This window comes from Pseudopipra pipra, chromosome 11, assembly GCF_036250125.1.
Source record: "Pseudopipra pipra isolate bDixPip1 chromosome 11, bDixPip1.hap1, whole genome shotgun sequence".
In the NCBI taxonomy this organism is placed as follows: domain Eukaryota; kingdom Metazoa; phylum Chordata; class Aves; order Passeriformes; family Pipridae; genus Pseudopipra; species Pseudopipra pipra.
Window position 1 is genome coordinate 15,230,439 of NC_087559.1, and position 14,627 is coordinate 15,245,065.

The 14,627-nt window shown below is 49.8% G+C and overlaps 1 protein-coding gene across 5 annotated transcripts in view; it reads left to right on the top strand.

Moving 5' to 3' along the window:
• The first annotated feature begins 1,774 nt into the window (after positions 1 to 1,774).
• POC1A (POC1 centriolar protein A) overlaps positions 1,775 to 14,627 on the top strand; it is a 57,521-nt gene continuing 44,668 nt past the window's right edge. Inside the window, exons 1-4 of one of the 5 annotated variants that reach the window (XM_064667789.1) lie at positions 10,797 to 10,853; positions 11,624 to 11,738; positions 12,041 to 12,125; positions 12,817 to 12,988. In XM_064667789.1, the coding sequence (XP_064523859.1) occupies positions 12,828 to 12,988 (161 nt within the window). In that variant the 5' untranslated portion in view covers positions 10,797 to 10,853; positions 11,624 to 11,738; positions 12,041 to 12,125; positions 12,817 to 12,827. Of the gene's footprint in view, positions 2,290 to 10,763; positions 10,854 to 11,623; positions 11,739 to 12,040; positions 12,126 to 12,816; positions 12,989 to 14,627 lie in introns of those variants that run through there. The other 4 variants (XM_064667791.1, XM_064667792.1, XM_064667788.1 and 1 more) reach the window with 4 other exon arrangements.

A 14,627-nucleotide genomic window follows, 5' to 3' on the forward strand; every position in this document is an offset into this window, starting at 1 on the left:
TGCTCCCATCTGCCAAGTCATGAGTGCCACCCTGCAATGCCATCACTGTGGGACATGGGCACCACGGTGGTGTTTGAGAATGTCCCGTGGGAACCCACAGTCAGCACCAGTTGGTACTGGTCGGCCTTTGGTTGGTATCTGGCAGGACAGAGCCTGGCTGGCCAGAGCAATGGCTGCAGAAGAAAGTTTGAGCCCAAATGAGAGAGGATGGTTTTAAAGGGAGGCATCAACAGCTAAAATTTCCTTCTCTTCCTCAGACAAGCTGAGGGAGTCCTCAGGTTCAGCTTCTCCGGCCTCTACTAAGTGGGATAGTCAAGCAGCTGTGGATGTTGCTGTAGGAGCAATGACATCACTGACTGAAAGAGGCATTCCTCCTTCTTCCAAGGGGAGCAGTGGCTAAACTGAAGATCTCTCCTTTCTCAAGCAGCTCTGGGAAATTTCTCACAGTGATGAGTTTCATTCCATTTGGTGGGTTGGTGATGGATTCTTTGTTGCCATCAATAAAGAAATGTTCAAGGATGAGGTGCTGGCAAGAAGAGGACTTGGCAGAGCCTTTGAAATGGAGAGCATGAGCAGTTTTCCTCATCAACTTGACCTGTATGGGCTGTGCAAACTGCCATGTCCAGTTTGTCTAACTCCAGGGATGAATTTCCAGCAGAAGTAGCTGCTTCAGCTCCTACAAAGGTACATCAGTTCCTTTACACATGAACTGCTAGGAGAGAGTGACGTTCATACCAAATAAGCCTCAGACATAAATGTCCTCACTTTCATTGCTTCTCAGGGCATTTCTCAGGTGAAAACCCCAGGGCTGGTTATCACTTAACCATATTGTAACATTTGGGAGAGCCTAAACTTGAGGTTTCATATGCCCCTAAAAGTCCTTTTCAATACCCAAGTTTGGCTTTTGTCTAAAACTAACAGTCTTTGTTGTCATGTATTTGTGTTTTTCAGGCTTGAACTAACTCTCCTCCTTTGCACTTTTTAGCTTCTATGAATCTGTTACAGCCCCAGCTTTAAGATGGAGCATCCCCAGGTGCTGGAAAGGTAGAAGGCAAGAGTGGGCCACAAAAGGAGGGCCCCAGCTGCATCATGTCTGAATGAGGAGCTGGAGGAAAGCTGCCAAGATCTTTGTCCTGCACAGGGAACTGCTGCTGGCGTGGAGGAGGTGTTCACACCAGTTCCAGCTCAGGACATGCAGGTGTCTGCTCACAGAGAGTCCGTACTCGCCAAGGTAAAGCAACTAATGGCTAATGCATGTCCCTGCATACACAGACCCTGTACACCCTGAGATGCTGCTCCCCCACTTCCCAACCCTGCTGGAGAACTTCTGGGCTGCCCCATCTCTGTCACCACCACTCAGCAGCCAGGCCCCAGCTGGTCTCCAGTGTGCTGCTCCAGCTGTACCAGGCTGCACCTCCCACACCACAGCTGCCACTTTTGGCACCAGGGTGGGCTGTCCCACTTTCCCCATGTGCAATCCAGCACAGTTCCCTGGGCTGGTTCCTCTCCCTGATATCCACAAGGACATTTCTGCAGGTGTCAGAAGGACCCAACTGGAAAGCTTCCCAAAGGGGCACTGGGATGCCCAAGGCTGCAGCCATCCCTGCTCCTCCCTGAGGAGCACGGGCACCACAGTGACATGGCAGAACACTCCATTGGAACCCGCAGTCAGGGGCATCAGCTGGCCTTTGCCTGCTGACTGGCAGAACGAGGTATGGCTGTGCAGGGCCATGGCCAATGAGGGAAGCTTCAGTCCACCTGTAGCAAAAGAAAAGGGAGCTGATTCCCACAGAAACAACACCCCTTTCTACTCCAGATGCACTGGGGCAGCAGGCTAACACAGCTTCCCCTGGCCTGCCAGGACAGGGGGAAATCGTGCCCTGTGACACTGCCATACAAATGATGGAGAAGGAACAGGACATCCAGCCTAGCAGGGACAGACGCAAGACCAAAGGAGGCCCTCCTGTTTCCAATGAGAGCACAGGCAAGGACAGTCAATTCTTACCCCTCTGCTTTCCACAGAAACTTTGGGAAATGCTGGAAAGTGACCAGTTTCGGTCCATTTGGTGGAGCAATGGTGGAAAATGTGTTGCAATCAATGAAGAACTCTTCAAAGAGGAGGTGCTGGGCAGGGCAGGACCTCAGCGGGTCTTTAACACGAAGAGAATCGAGAGTATTATTCGCCAGCTGAACAGCTATGGATTCACCAAAATGCAGCACGATGACCAGAGATCTGCCTCCCTGCCCGAATTCCTGGCAGAGGAAGGAGCAGTTTCTGCTCACAGCCAGGTACAGCAGCTGCTCTGCACATCAACTAATGCTTGTGGTAGTCTTGGGGGAGAGAGGGACCTTCACTGCAAATGGGGCCTCACCATAGAAGAGATGTAGGTGGGAATGAGAGGTATGGTTTTCATTTTGTTCTCAGGCCATGCTCAGGCAGGTTTGAGTTAGTCTTTCTGACTACTAGAAATGCAGATAAGACACAGTTTGGTGAGATCTGCTGAGTCTGAGCCCATTAGAGGGAAAGACAGACTCAGCATAACCTGATTTCTCCAAATGTCTTTGCTCTGTGTCTTGCTGTACCAAATCTGAAACCTTCCTGCAGCACCTGCTGAATGCCAAGCAGATGCATTTAAGGAGTACAGGGTTACCTGACTGCTCATGTCCACACTGAAGCTGCTGAAAAATAGTGGTATTTGGCTTTTGAAAGCAGTTGTTCTCGTTTTGAAAATTCTACACTGCTCTGTCCCCAGAGGGCAAAACCCCAGGGGTGGCAATGAGTGAACACAATTTTCACCTAATGCTTTAGGCTGAGCTTTAGGTTCCATACAGCCCTCAGAGCCCTTTTCTGTGTCCATGCTCCTCCTCTTTTGCAATTCAGAGTCCTAGTTCTTGTAGCTTGGGGTTTTCCATCTTGGGAGGATGGCAACTGACTCTTCTCCTTTGCCTGTTTTAGATCCTCTACTACTATAACCCCTGCTTCAACAGAGCACATCCTTGGCTGGTGGAAAGGTGCAGGAGGAGAGCTGCCCTCAAACGGAGAGCCCCAGGTGCAGCAGAGATGGGTGAAAGGCCCCTTCAGAGGCCCAGAGGGTCAGTCTGTGGGAACATGCAGGAGTCTACTAAAGCCCACCCATGCCCACTGGCAGCTGCTCCCTTGCTTCCAGAGCCCGATGGAGCACAGTACAGATATAAAGTCTAATATAATTAATTATAGATAAAGCCTAATATAGTTGGTAATAAACTGTTTGAACAATAAGCCTTTTCTAGTTGTCCTGCCCTATTTGAACAGTGGAAAACACTGCTCTTATGTAGTTCTGTGGCTTTATTGTTCCCACTTGTCCTTTAGTGGCCTTAGCAAGACAAATGTCCCAGCACAAGCATGTGGAAATGTTATGGTAGCACCAAGAGGGGCAGCAAAGGCTGAGCTCCTGTTGGCACTGGACAGAAGGGCAGCCAGATGCCTCTTCTCCCTGAGGATGAAATGCTGGAAGGGCAAATGACTTGTGCAAGGAAGCGACTGGTTTGGGTGATGGGCAATGGGCTAAACTCACTCTCTGGTTCTGCCTGCCTCAAACTGGCTTGGAAATACTTCACTGCAGAAGGGACTGGCTTTGCTAACTACCGTCTGTTCACAGAGGGGAAAGTGCTGTGGGGTAAAAGGTCAGGAGTGTGCCACAGATTTAATGCTGGTTGGAACCACAGCTGCTCTGATGTTTTGCAAACAGAGGCACCTTTCCCTTCAGCATGTAAAGGCGGCAAATGTAACAGATATTTAGGGTTGTTCTGCAGTCTGCCCTGGTCACATTGATCTGCCATTCCTCTCCACAGCGTGCAGGAATGGTATGTGGGAAGGAGAGCAGGCAGCCACCCTGGGTCTTCAGGAGGAGCAAGGCCCCTGGGACTGTAGAGCTTTAGAAGAAGGACCAGGCAGTTTTGTGCTTGTCTGTGCTGACCAAACTCAGTGCTGTCAGCAGGAGTTTCTCTAGGAAGGTTGATGTCCCCCTCCCCACTCTGCTCTCAGCATGCCTGACTGTTCATCCTTTTAACTCTTCCCATGTAACACCTTGCATGGAAATTCAATACCTGTCAGCAGGGGCAGACTGATACACTCCTCTGAGTGAGGACCTGGACTTGGGATATTTTGGAACAAAGACTCTTTCCATAAGATTATAGGCTTAAAAGTCAAGGCCAAACATGAGCCAGCCCAGCGATAAACATTGATTGGAAAGCAGCCTAATGGAGAGAGATGGAAACTGAGGCAACTGGCACTGGTAATACTGATCTGGTTTGGTAGGTGGGTGGTGCTGGACTGGGCAGCATTACCTGCCCCAGCGCCAGGGTCTGTGTGTTAATGCCCCTGCTGGGTGTGGATGCCTCACACGTGGCCCACAAGTGGGGAATTCCGTGTCCCAAAGGTCTCAGCTTCACTCCTGTGAACTCAGCTAGCATTTTCCTAGTACCACTCTCTTTGCACTTTGGGTTCTGGGTTGATGCAATCATGAGTTCAGCGAAGCCTGAACTCCTCTCACCCCTGCAGGCACCAGCAGGGAAAGTTCAGGGACTGAAAGCAGCCACCTGCCCTTGATCAGCAAGATCAGCAGAGCTGGTGCCATTGGTACCAAAGAATTTAAAGGTGGGTTTGAGCTACATTCCTGTAACAGATTTTAGGATCTCATAATGGTTTAAGACACTAGAACCAATGTAAGTGGTCAGAGAAACTTTGTATATGCCAAGAAAGCTGATGATGGGATTCTGTCTGGATCCAGCTTGCCAGGTTTTCTCATTCCTGAATTCTTCTCCTTTAGGCTTGTTCTAGGAATTGTAGGCATGTGTGAGCTCCCTTCCCTCCCCCTCTCCTGGATGGCTGAAGAACTGTGTAGCTTCACACCGGGAGTAGCAGTGTATTCCTCTGGCACTCCAGCATATGTCCTGGTGTCACTGTGTCTCTGTCCCCTTGTCACCCTTCCCCTCAGCAGTGGTACAAATCACCTGCAAAGACAAGGCAGCAAATAAAACATGGTATTGCAATTAACAGGGTGCTTTCTGGCTCTGTGTCCAGCAGTTGCTTCAGATCCAAGACAGAAATATTTTGTCTCAATGGTCCAAGCAGCTCCAGAGCCCAGGCTTTGCAAACCCTTTTCTTTACAACAGCAGAGCCCCTGAGCATGCTGAGGGCTGAGGAGGGTTAGCAGCTCCCCCAGCCCTGTCAGCTGGTTCCTGTTGTTGCTGTGATCAGCTCCTGTCACTTTTCCTTCCCTCTTTTCAAGGCTCTGATAACAAGCACCTGGGGCACCCAGGTAACCTTTGGCTGAGCTTCCTATTTGAACTCCCATGGCTTTTGCTTCATTGCCTGGTTGTTACGCAGCAGTAAAGATGTGTTCTGATAGCAGCAGAGGCTGCTCTCCTCCCCTTTCCCCTCTTATGCAGGATCAAAGCTCTCTGAATTTGCTTGAACAAATTTGCATTTAGGTCAGTGAAAGACTTACTTGAGGGAAAGATTTTTCTTTCCCTGTCTTTTTCTTAACTCTGTAAGAAAGGATAATAAGCACAAAGGCAGGTGGGAGAAAAAAACCTGTGGTCTATAAATAATTGGGTTTGGCACACATGGGAGGACAAAGTCATTAGTAAGAGATAAAATAGCTGATGTGGTAGCAAGCTACATCTTCAGCTGATGTAAAGCAGCCTCTCCCCATGGAAGAAATGGGACTATGTCACTGCCATCAGCTGAGCTGCTTGGTGGACCTGTTCCCCTCTGCAGTGCCCAACCTGTCTGCAGCTGCCTTCTTATGCAGCAGCAGTGAGGGAGGTTGAACAGCAAGTCTCTGGAGTACCAATCTTCATTTTTTGGCTCCTTGTAGCTATGTGCTTAGGCTGCCTAAGTCCCTGCTGTGCTCTCAGGATGCAAAGTGGCAATAACAGGGTGGCTGTCACATCCCAGACGGTCATTTTGACATGTGCCAAAGCATTGCAGGGTTGGTTGCTCAAGGCTCCTGCCTCCATCTCTAGTGTGCATTGGGATGGGACACAAAACAGCTGTGGAAGACCCTGCTGGGATCGTGGTGGTCATGGGGATAGGATGACCTTGTTCTGGGAGTGCTGCTGGCAGCTGGGAGACCTGGGAATAGTTGCTGGTTCCATCTTAGCTTGTGCACATTGCCTTGACCAATTCCACATCTTTTGGGGCTTTCTCTGTAGATGGTAAAAACTTCTTCCCTCCGCTGGTCTTGTTGAGCCCCTCTGCTTTTTCAAATCTCATACATTGCCCCTCAGCTGGAATATTCTCAAAACTGCACAGGTATGTGTAGAGACTGACGTGCCCAGCAGTTTAAGTATTAACAGGACACGTGAGAACTGGGGTTTGCAATATAGAAGTGGTAAACATTCAGTTTGGTTGCTAAACTTAGACCCACTCACCCTAGTGAGAAGTTCACAGCTTTCTGGATTGGGCTCAAAGTCAAAGGTTAATTGTAATTTCATGGAAGAATGACTCACCTGAATTCTGGGTGGGTCTGATGCTCTGCAAGAGCTTTGCTGCTTTGCAGCATGCAGGGACCACAGCCCTAGCAGGGCTGGCAATGCAAGGCTCTGTCGATGTGACAGAGGTGGCAGATCCTGGGCTTCTGGTCTCTTCCTGATTCACGGTGATACAAATAAGGCCAGGGAAAATACCAGATAAAACCCGCTGGGAAATACCAGATAATGTCTAGGTCGCAAGCTGTGAAGTGGCATTTTAAAGAGGCGAGCTCAGCGCTTTTTCCGCCCAGAATTATGGTAGTCCTCACAGAGAAGCTGACTGGTTTGGCCTGATTCATCTTTAATGAAATCGTGTTGCATTTTATCCCATTTTCCTGCCCATTTCTCCCTCTTTAGCAAGCGGACGCTGCCGGAAGCCCCCGCCTGCCCCCCGGTGGCCACCTGAAGGACGGCAGGAGTCCCTCCAGCCCGGGTGACACCGCGGGGACAGCACAGGGCCCGAGGTCCTTCTCCCTGCCCACACCCCGGGCAGATAATGCCACAAAGATGTTTAAATGGCTGAATTGGGCTATCCAAGACCCCACCGCCTCCACCACTGGACTCGCTGTGTGCCCATTGTTCCTGAGGGCCCTTTTTTCCCCCCCCAAGACCTTGGCATGAATATTCTTTAATTGTTTTTCTTTTGACATGTGTCCTGGACTGCCACAGGTGGGAATGACTTGCCAATGGGCTGCTGTCTCCTCTGGCTGTTGGTGTTGAGCAGTGGCACCCCAGGGCTGATGACTTGGTAAGAAGTGGCCACCCATGGCTACCAGTGTATTATCTAGAAGGTGGGTTGGGGGTTTTTTGGGTGGTGGAATCCTTCAATTGAAGGAAACGTTCCCACTTCATGTTTTTATCAGTGGGAGTGCAATCACATGTTTCTGGTTTTCTGTTGCTCTAAAATGGATTGTAAAAGGCTTCCTTAGTGCCTTAGGCATATTTAGAATCATTTATGTGTTCTTTTTTATTTCCTTGCAGAGAAAGAAAAGCTAATACTCAAATGCCAAAGCATTTAATGGGGAACAGCTCAGGCAATGCTGGAAACTGCTTCAAATTTCTAGATCCAAAATCCATAGCTATGTGGGCAGAAAGGCCATGTCTGAGGGAGGAATGTTTTTTTTCAGACACAGTAACTCAAAGGGCAGGGGGAATGCAGAGCTTTTCAGGCACAAACACCCTTGAATCAGCCAACTGACTATGGCAGGAGGACAGTGCAGCAGGGAGAAGGATGGATGGCTTCCCTGCAAAGAGCAGTTCATGGGATTGTGTTCATGGCTTTATGAACAAAGCAGGAGTGATTCAGAAAAAGGGAACCAGAACAGCTCCTGACCCAAGGATGCCTGAGTGAGGGCTTGGGCTTTGCTCCCCCAGCCCCTGATTGCTGGGGCATTCACGGCTGGAGAAGATGACACTGCTTTTGGGTCTCCTTCCAGAAACACAGTATGTCCCCTGCTCCATCTCTCCCAGGTGGTTTTAAATCCACTAGTTAAAAATAGAAAAGGGCAATCCCTTTCGAGCAGTTTGCAAGGACAGTGGGTTGACATCAGGGAATACCTGCTGCTTTGGGGCAGGGGATGTCAGGAAAAGGATTGTCCCTACTGGAGCTGCTGCTTCTGCATTGCAGTGCCCAAGGGAGAAGGATTAAGGACAAACCTGCAGGTGTCAGAGAGGCCCAGCTGGAAAGCTTCCCAAAAGGGGCACTGGGATGCCCAAGGCTGCAGCCACCCCTGCTCCTCCCTGGGGACCCACTGCTGGGTGCAGCCTCTCCTTGCCTGCAGCTGTTCAGCACAGCTCTGTGGACTGCTGGGCTCTGCAGTCCCACCACCACCGGTGCCTCTGGCAGGGAGAAACAACAAGTGCCCTCCAGCAGCTTCTCCTCAGGCTGCTCCCCTCTGCCAGGGCACCACTGCCAACCATCACTGAGATGTACCTGCGGTGTCCCCACTCCACAGCACGGACACCACAGTGACATGTCAGAACGTTCCACTGGAACCCGCAGTCCACTGGTGCCAGTTGGCCTTTGCCTTCTGACTGGCAGGACACAGGCGAGCTGTCCAGGGACATGGCCATGGAGGGAGAGTTCTCCTCCCTTCGCTTTCCACAGAAACTTTGGAAAATGCTGGAAAGTAGCAGGTTTCTGTCAATTTGGTGGAGCGAAGGTGGAAAATGTGTGGCCATTAACAAAGATCTTTTCGAAAAGGAGGTGCTGGGCAGGGCAGGACCTCAGCGGCTTTTTGACACACAAAAAATGAAAAGTTTCATGCGACAGCTGAATGCGTACGGATTCACCGAAACAAAACGGGATGACCAGAGATCTGCCTCCCTGCCCGAATTTCTGGCAGAGGAAGCAGTAGTTTCTGCTCACAGCCAGGTACAGCAGCTGCTCTGCACATCAACTAATGCTTGGAATAGTCTTGGGGGAGAGAGGGACCTGCCCAGAAGGACCTTATTAGGTCTCATCATAGAGGGCTGTTTGTGGGTGGAGAAGCCACTTCTTACAAGGGGTCTCATAAAAAGGAGGGCAGAGGGTGACAGGGCAAGGGATAATGGTTTTATACTGAATGAGTACAGGTTTAGATTGGATGTTAGGAAGAAATGCTTTACTGGGACGGTGGTGAGGCACTGGAACTTGTTGCTGAGAGAGATTTTAGATGCTCCATTCCTGGAAGTGTTCAAGGCCTGGCTGGCTGGGTCCCTGAGCAACCCAATCTATTGAATGGCATCCCTGCCCAAGGCAGGAGGGTTGGAACAAGGTGATCTTGAAGGTCCCTTCCAACAAAAACCATTTTGTGATTCTGTGATGGAGGAGATGGAGGTGGGAATGAGAGGTCTGGTTTTCATTTTGTTCTCAGGCCATGCTCAGGCAGGTTTGAGTTAGTCTTTCTGACTACTAGAAATGCAGATAAGACACAGTTTGGTGAGATCTGCTGAGTCTGAGCCCATTAAAGGGAAAGACAGACTCAGCATAACCTGATTTCTCCAAATGTCTTTGCTCTGTGTCTTGCTGTACCAAATCTGAAACCTTCCTGCAGCACCTGCTGAATGCCAAGCAGATGCATTTAAGGAGTACAGGGTTACCTGACTGCTCATGTCCACACTGAAGCTGCTGAAAAATAGTGGTATTTGGCTTTTGAAAGCAGTTGTTCTCGTTTTGAAAATCCTACACTGCTCTGTCCCCAGAGGGCAAAACCCCAGGGGTGGCAATGACTGAACACAATTTTCACCTAATGCTTTAGGCTGAGCTTTAGGTTCCATACAGCCCTCAGAGCCCTTTTCTGTGTCCATGCTCCTCCTCTTTTGCACTTCAGAGTCCTAGTTCTTGTAGCTTGGGGTTTTCCATCTTGGGAGGATGGCAACTGACTCTTCTCCTTTGCCTGTTTTAGATCCTCTACTACTATAACCCCTGCTTCAACAGAGCACATCCTTGGCTGGTGGAAAGGTGCAGGAGGAGAGCTGCCCTCAAACGGAGAGCCCCGGGTGCAGCAGAGACGGATGGAAGACCCTTCAGAGGCCCAGACAGTCAGCCTGGGCAGTGAGGCCAAGCAGGGCTGGGCTTCACACAGGAGTCTTTCACCCGTGAGGACTGCACCGACCAAGGGATGGGCTGAAGCACCTCCCAGCATCTGCAGCCCCAACCCTGCGCGTGGGCCCCAGACGTGGCACATCCCGGAGATCGCAGAGATAATTTCTAATTAAAAGCGTTGTTACTAAATAGAGCCGAACAGAGTTGGAATAAAAAGATTTTAGTTGAGTTGGTATTAAACCGTTGGAAGAACAACCCTTCCCAGTTGTCCTCTGCTCTTTTGCACGACCCCGGGGTGAGACCCCATTTGCCCACCCACAGACCCCAGCAGAGGCAGCTCATCTGCCACCAGCTGAGCCATTTATTGGAAGAGCCCAGCCCGGGATCATAGCCTTAGAGAGCACAGGTGTGTGTTACTCCGCTGGCCGAAACCCAGGGATCTTCTCCACCAGGATCTGGACCCACCCGATCCCGAGAGCAGGAGTCGGGCAGAGGACTCGGGCGGTTGGGCACTGCCACAGGCACCAAGCACCAAGCCCGCCCAGAATAACCGATGTAACAGAGCGGGAAGGAGCTGGGCTTCCCTAACGCCGCGAGCACCCTGACGGGGCCGGCTGTGCTCAGAGGGAGCGGCTTTCCCGGCAAGGGCTTGTTTTACCGCCGTGAGGAGACCGGGGACGCCCCCCCGGAGCCGCCATGGCGGCCCCTCGCGCCCGGGCCCGCCCCCCGCTGGGCGGGGCCGTTGCTACGGGGCGCGCGCGGCGCGGGAAGCGAACGGCGGCCGCGGGGCGTCATGGCCGCCGTGTGCCTGGTGAGGGGCGGCCGGGCCGGAGCGGGGCCGCCGGGCACGGCGGGGTGTCGGGGGCGGTGCGAGGGGTCCCCGGGTCTGTCGGTGGGGGGCGGCCCTTGGGCCGTTGTGTCGCAGCCGGGGGGGTTGAAAGGCAGGGGTGGTGCCGGCCCAGGGGTGTTTGGTGCTGTGCGGGGCTGTGGGGCCGCGGTGGCGGTGGGAGGCAGTGCTGGGGTTGGGGGGGGTTAGTGCTGATGGGGGTGGGCTGTGGGGTGGCTGTGCAGGTGGGGCTGGGGGCAGAGGGGTTTGGGGGAGCTCGGTGCTGCCCGGGGGGCCCGGGGTGTCGGGGGGCTGTGGCAGCTGGGGCTGAGCTGTGCCTGTGTGTAGGGGCACCTCTAGGCTGTTGGGGGGGCTCTGGATCTGGGGAGCGCTGGTGCTGGGTGTGGTGGGGGGAAGTCAGCCCTGTTCTGGGGCTGGGCTCTGGTTTGAGCAGGCTGGGGCTGTGGTCAAGTCCTGAAGGGCAGAAGGCTGTGGAGGTCAGAGGCTGTGTGTGTGTGAGAGCAGGGGTTGAAGCCTGATGAGCCTGTCCTGGTGTCTGGGCGATTTTCAGGTGTTAAAAGCTCTTGTAATGGTTCTCTCGGGTTTTTCTTTGTTTTTCTGCCTGGCCTCAGGCTTTGTTTGGCCTTTGCAGCAAGGTGCTGTGTAGGGGCATGCTGTGTTCCCCAAATGTAGGGGATGGGTAGTTGGTCAGTGTGTTTTGCTGCAGTTCTGATCCCTCCTGCCTGTTTCAACAGGTGTGGTAAATCTTGCAAATTTGCCTCTTCTGTACAAATAGTGGCCTCTTTGCTACACCTGAGCTGGGATGAGCAGCTATCAGAGCAAAGATGAGCTTGACTGCCTGCTCAGGTGGTATGGACCTGGCTTGTCTGTCTATAGTCAGCTTCGGAGTCTCTATACCAGCATCATAAAAATGCATGAGGGATTCGTGCAAAGTCACCTAAGATCCAAGCTAATAACTGCTTGGATAATTTGCCTCTTTTAAAGTTTGTGATACATGTGAAATTTGTGTTTTGTGTTGTGCAGTGTTCTTGTCTCTGCCTGGCTTTTGTGGGGTGAATATGTGGTTTGGCTCACCTGTTGTAGAAATAAAATAGTTTTATTGTGCCAAGATGGTTCTTAATCTATGGTGTCTGAATATTGTTGTCTTCTAGGAAGATCCAACCCTGGAGAGACACTTCAAAGGCCACAGAGATGCTGTCACTAGCGTGGACTTCAGTCTCAATAAGAAACAATTGGGTAAATAGTCTGTGTTTTGGTGGCCAGATGGTAAAGAAAGAGCTTCTCTGCTCTATTTAGATGGAGAGAGGAGTGGAGGTACTGAGCTCTGCAACAACAAAAGGTCCTGCTGGCCCTTCCTGCTAACAGGAAACTGAGCACTGCTCTAGTCACCTTGCAAGCTTGTGTTTCTCATATGTTGCTAAGAACTGCTGAGCTGACTTTGATCAGCGTTTTCAGAAGGGAGAGATGCTGGAGGGAGATGTAGCCAGGTTGTCTTTACGTCACCAACTCACTGCTCTCTGTAAGCTGTGCTGTGTTACTTGATATTTAACCTGCTGCAGCTGACACCTGCCTCTGCTTCCCAATGAGAAAGTGACGAGATAACCTTCATTCACAGGCCTTCTGTGTATTCCATGAGTGTGTATTTAACTGGAAAAAGCTTTACAAACCTGTGTGGCTTTTGCCTCTGCAGCTGTTGCATGTCCAGGCTCTTGGAAGTGAATTGTCAGTCGGAGGCAATGCATGGCTGGCCTTGTTTTGTTCGAATTGCTAATGAAATACACAATGTGCAATACACTGGTGAAGCTTCAAGGACAGTGTACCTGAGACTGCTGGAAGCAGGGTAGTGAACTGAGTGTGAAATGTAGGTTTAGTGTAACTGGAGGAGAACTAAGGCAAGTTCGGTTTTGTTTTTCCTTTTTTATTTCAGCAAGTGGCTCGATGGATTCGTGCCTGATGATCTGGAGCATGAAACCTCAGATGAGAGCCTATCGCTTCGTGGGCCACAAAGATGCAGTGATGTGTGTCCAGTTTTCACCTTCTGGTCACCTGGTGGCTTCAGGCTCCAGAGACAAAACAGTCCGGTTATGGATCCCTAGTCTGTGAGCACCTGTTCCCTCCTGTCTCTCTTTGTGTTTTAACCATGGCTTGGGATTTCTCCTTGCTTCTTGGTAGCAGTTCTCCAGCTATGGGACTGGGATCTGTTTGAGGGAAAGTAGAACCACTTGATGAGAGGCCTCTGACAGAGGAGAGATAATTTGGTCTTGAAATTGTGTGGAAAACAAAACCAAAATCCTTTGCAAAGATTAAAATCCCTTGTAATTTCTTATGCTAATGTAACAAGCCGCTGATGTAACTTATCAGTGGTGAGCTGCTGGATTTTTCTTACTTAACACTTCCTGAAATAAACGTAAACAGGAGAGTGCCCAAGGACTTGTGCTTGAAGACCTAATCTTGCTGCAAGGAATGAGAAGCATTTTGTGGCCAAGATGCAGAAAAGCACCTGCCAATGTTTCCTCTGATCTCTTGTTTCCCACAGTAACAGTGGAGTTGTTTCTCTGAATGGACAGGGACATGAATAGGGGTTGGAGATTCTTTTGCTTGTGAGCTTGTAAATTGCAACTGTCAGAAGACTAAAGGAAAAAAGCAGACCTGATGATTGTGGTGGCAGATAAAAGGCATTTAAAAAACAAACAAACAAAAAACCCCCAACAAAACTCAAACCTAACAAAGCCACACAAAATATATACCCAAACTTTAAAATAAACAGGTTGCTTCAGGAACCTGGGAAAGCATTGTTTGTTTCTGATGGGTTCTTATGTTATGATTACACATTGGAAACTTTATTTGGTCTATTAAACCTAAGTAATCTCTGTCATGGAACTGATGTGTTCTGAAAGTGACTTTTTTAAAATTCATGATAAAAGTGCTTTTAAATATCTTAATTATAATGGAAATTACAATCCGCAAATTTTAGTTCTACTTCACTATAAATTATTTTTTTAATTTACTTATTTTAGTTCAACTTTCCTATAAAGAATGATCACAAGGACATATTGGCATGTATGTTATTAAAAGGCACAAGGTGGATTAGGATTAAAATTTAACCTTGCTGCTCATCAATCCCCTACAAAGACGGGGACTGACACTGTTGTTTTGCTGTCTCCAGAGCTGATAACACAGAGTACTTGAAATAAATTACAGCACAAACTTGTTAGAGTTCTCAGAAGCTAATGTATATATTTTTAGAAAGGACTGAGATGTGATGGGAAAACTGAATGTGTGCTTGGGTGATTCTGTCCTGGTTGCTTAGCCATGTGAACTCTGAGGTCGAAACTGTACCTTTGGCTGTCAAGTCATATCAGAAAAGGGCCACTGTGGAAAGGGAGTTATTGTTATGCCAGTTGCTGGTACCTTGGTGCATGGCACCTGGAGTCTGTGTTTGTTTAATATTCTTTGTCAGTTTACCTTCTCCAAATATAACAGCAGAGTGGGGATGTTGAATCAGGTTTGAGACCTTCAAATTGACACTTCTGCACTGTCATTAAAAGGGGAGAGAGAACCTGCCCCGTGGTCTGTGGGGTAGGACTTTATTTCCAAATAATCTCAAAATTTACAGTCCCTTATTACAAGGGCAATATGTTACTGAAGGAGCTAATGCTGCTGTGGATTTCTGTCTCTGGGATCTGTTTTTTATGGGCCACGATGACAGAATTTTATAATTTCATGTTTGTGCATGAG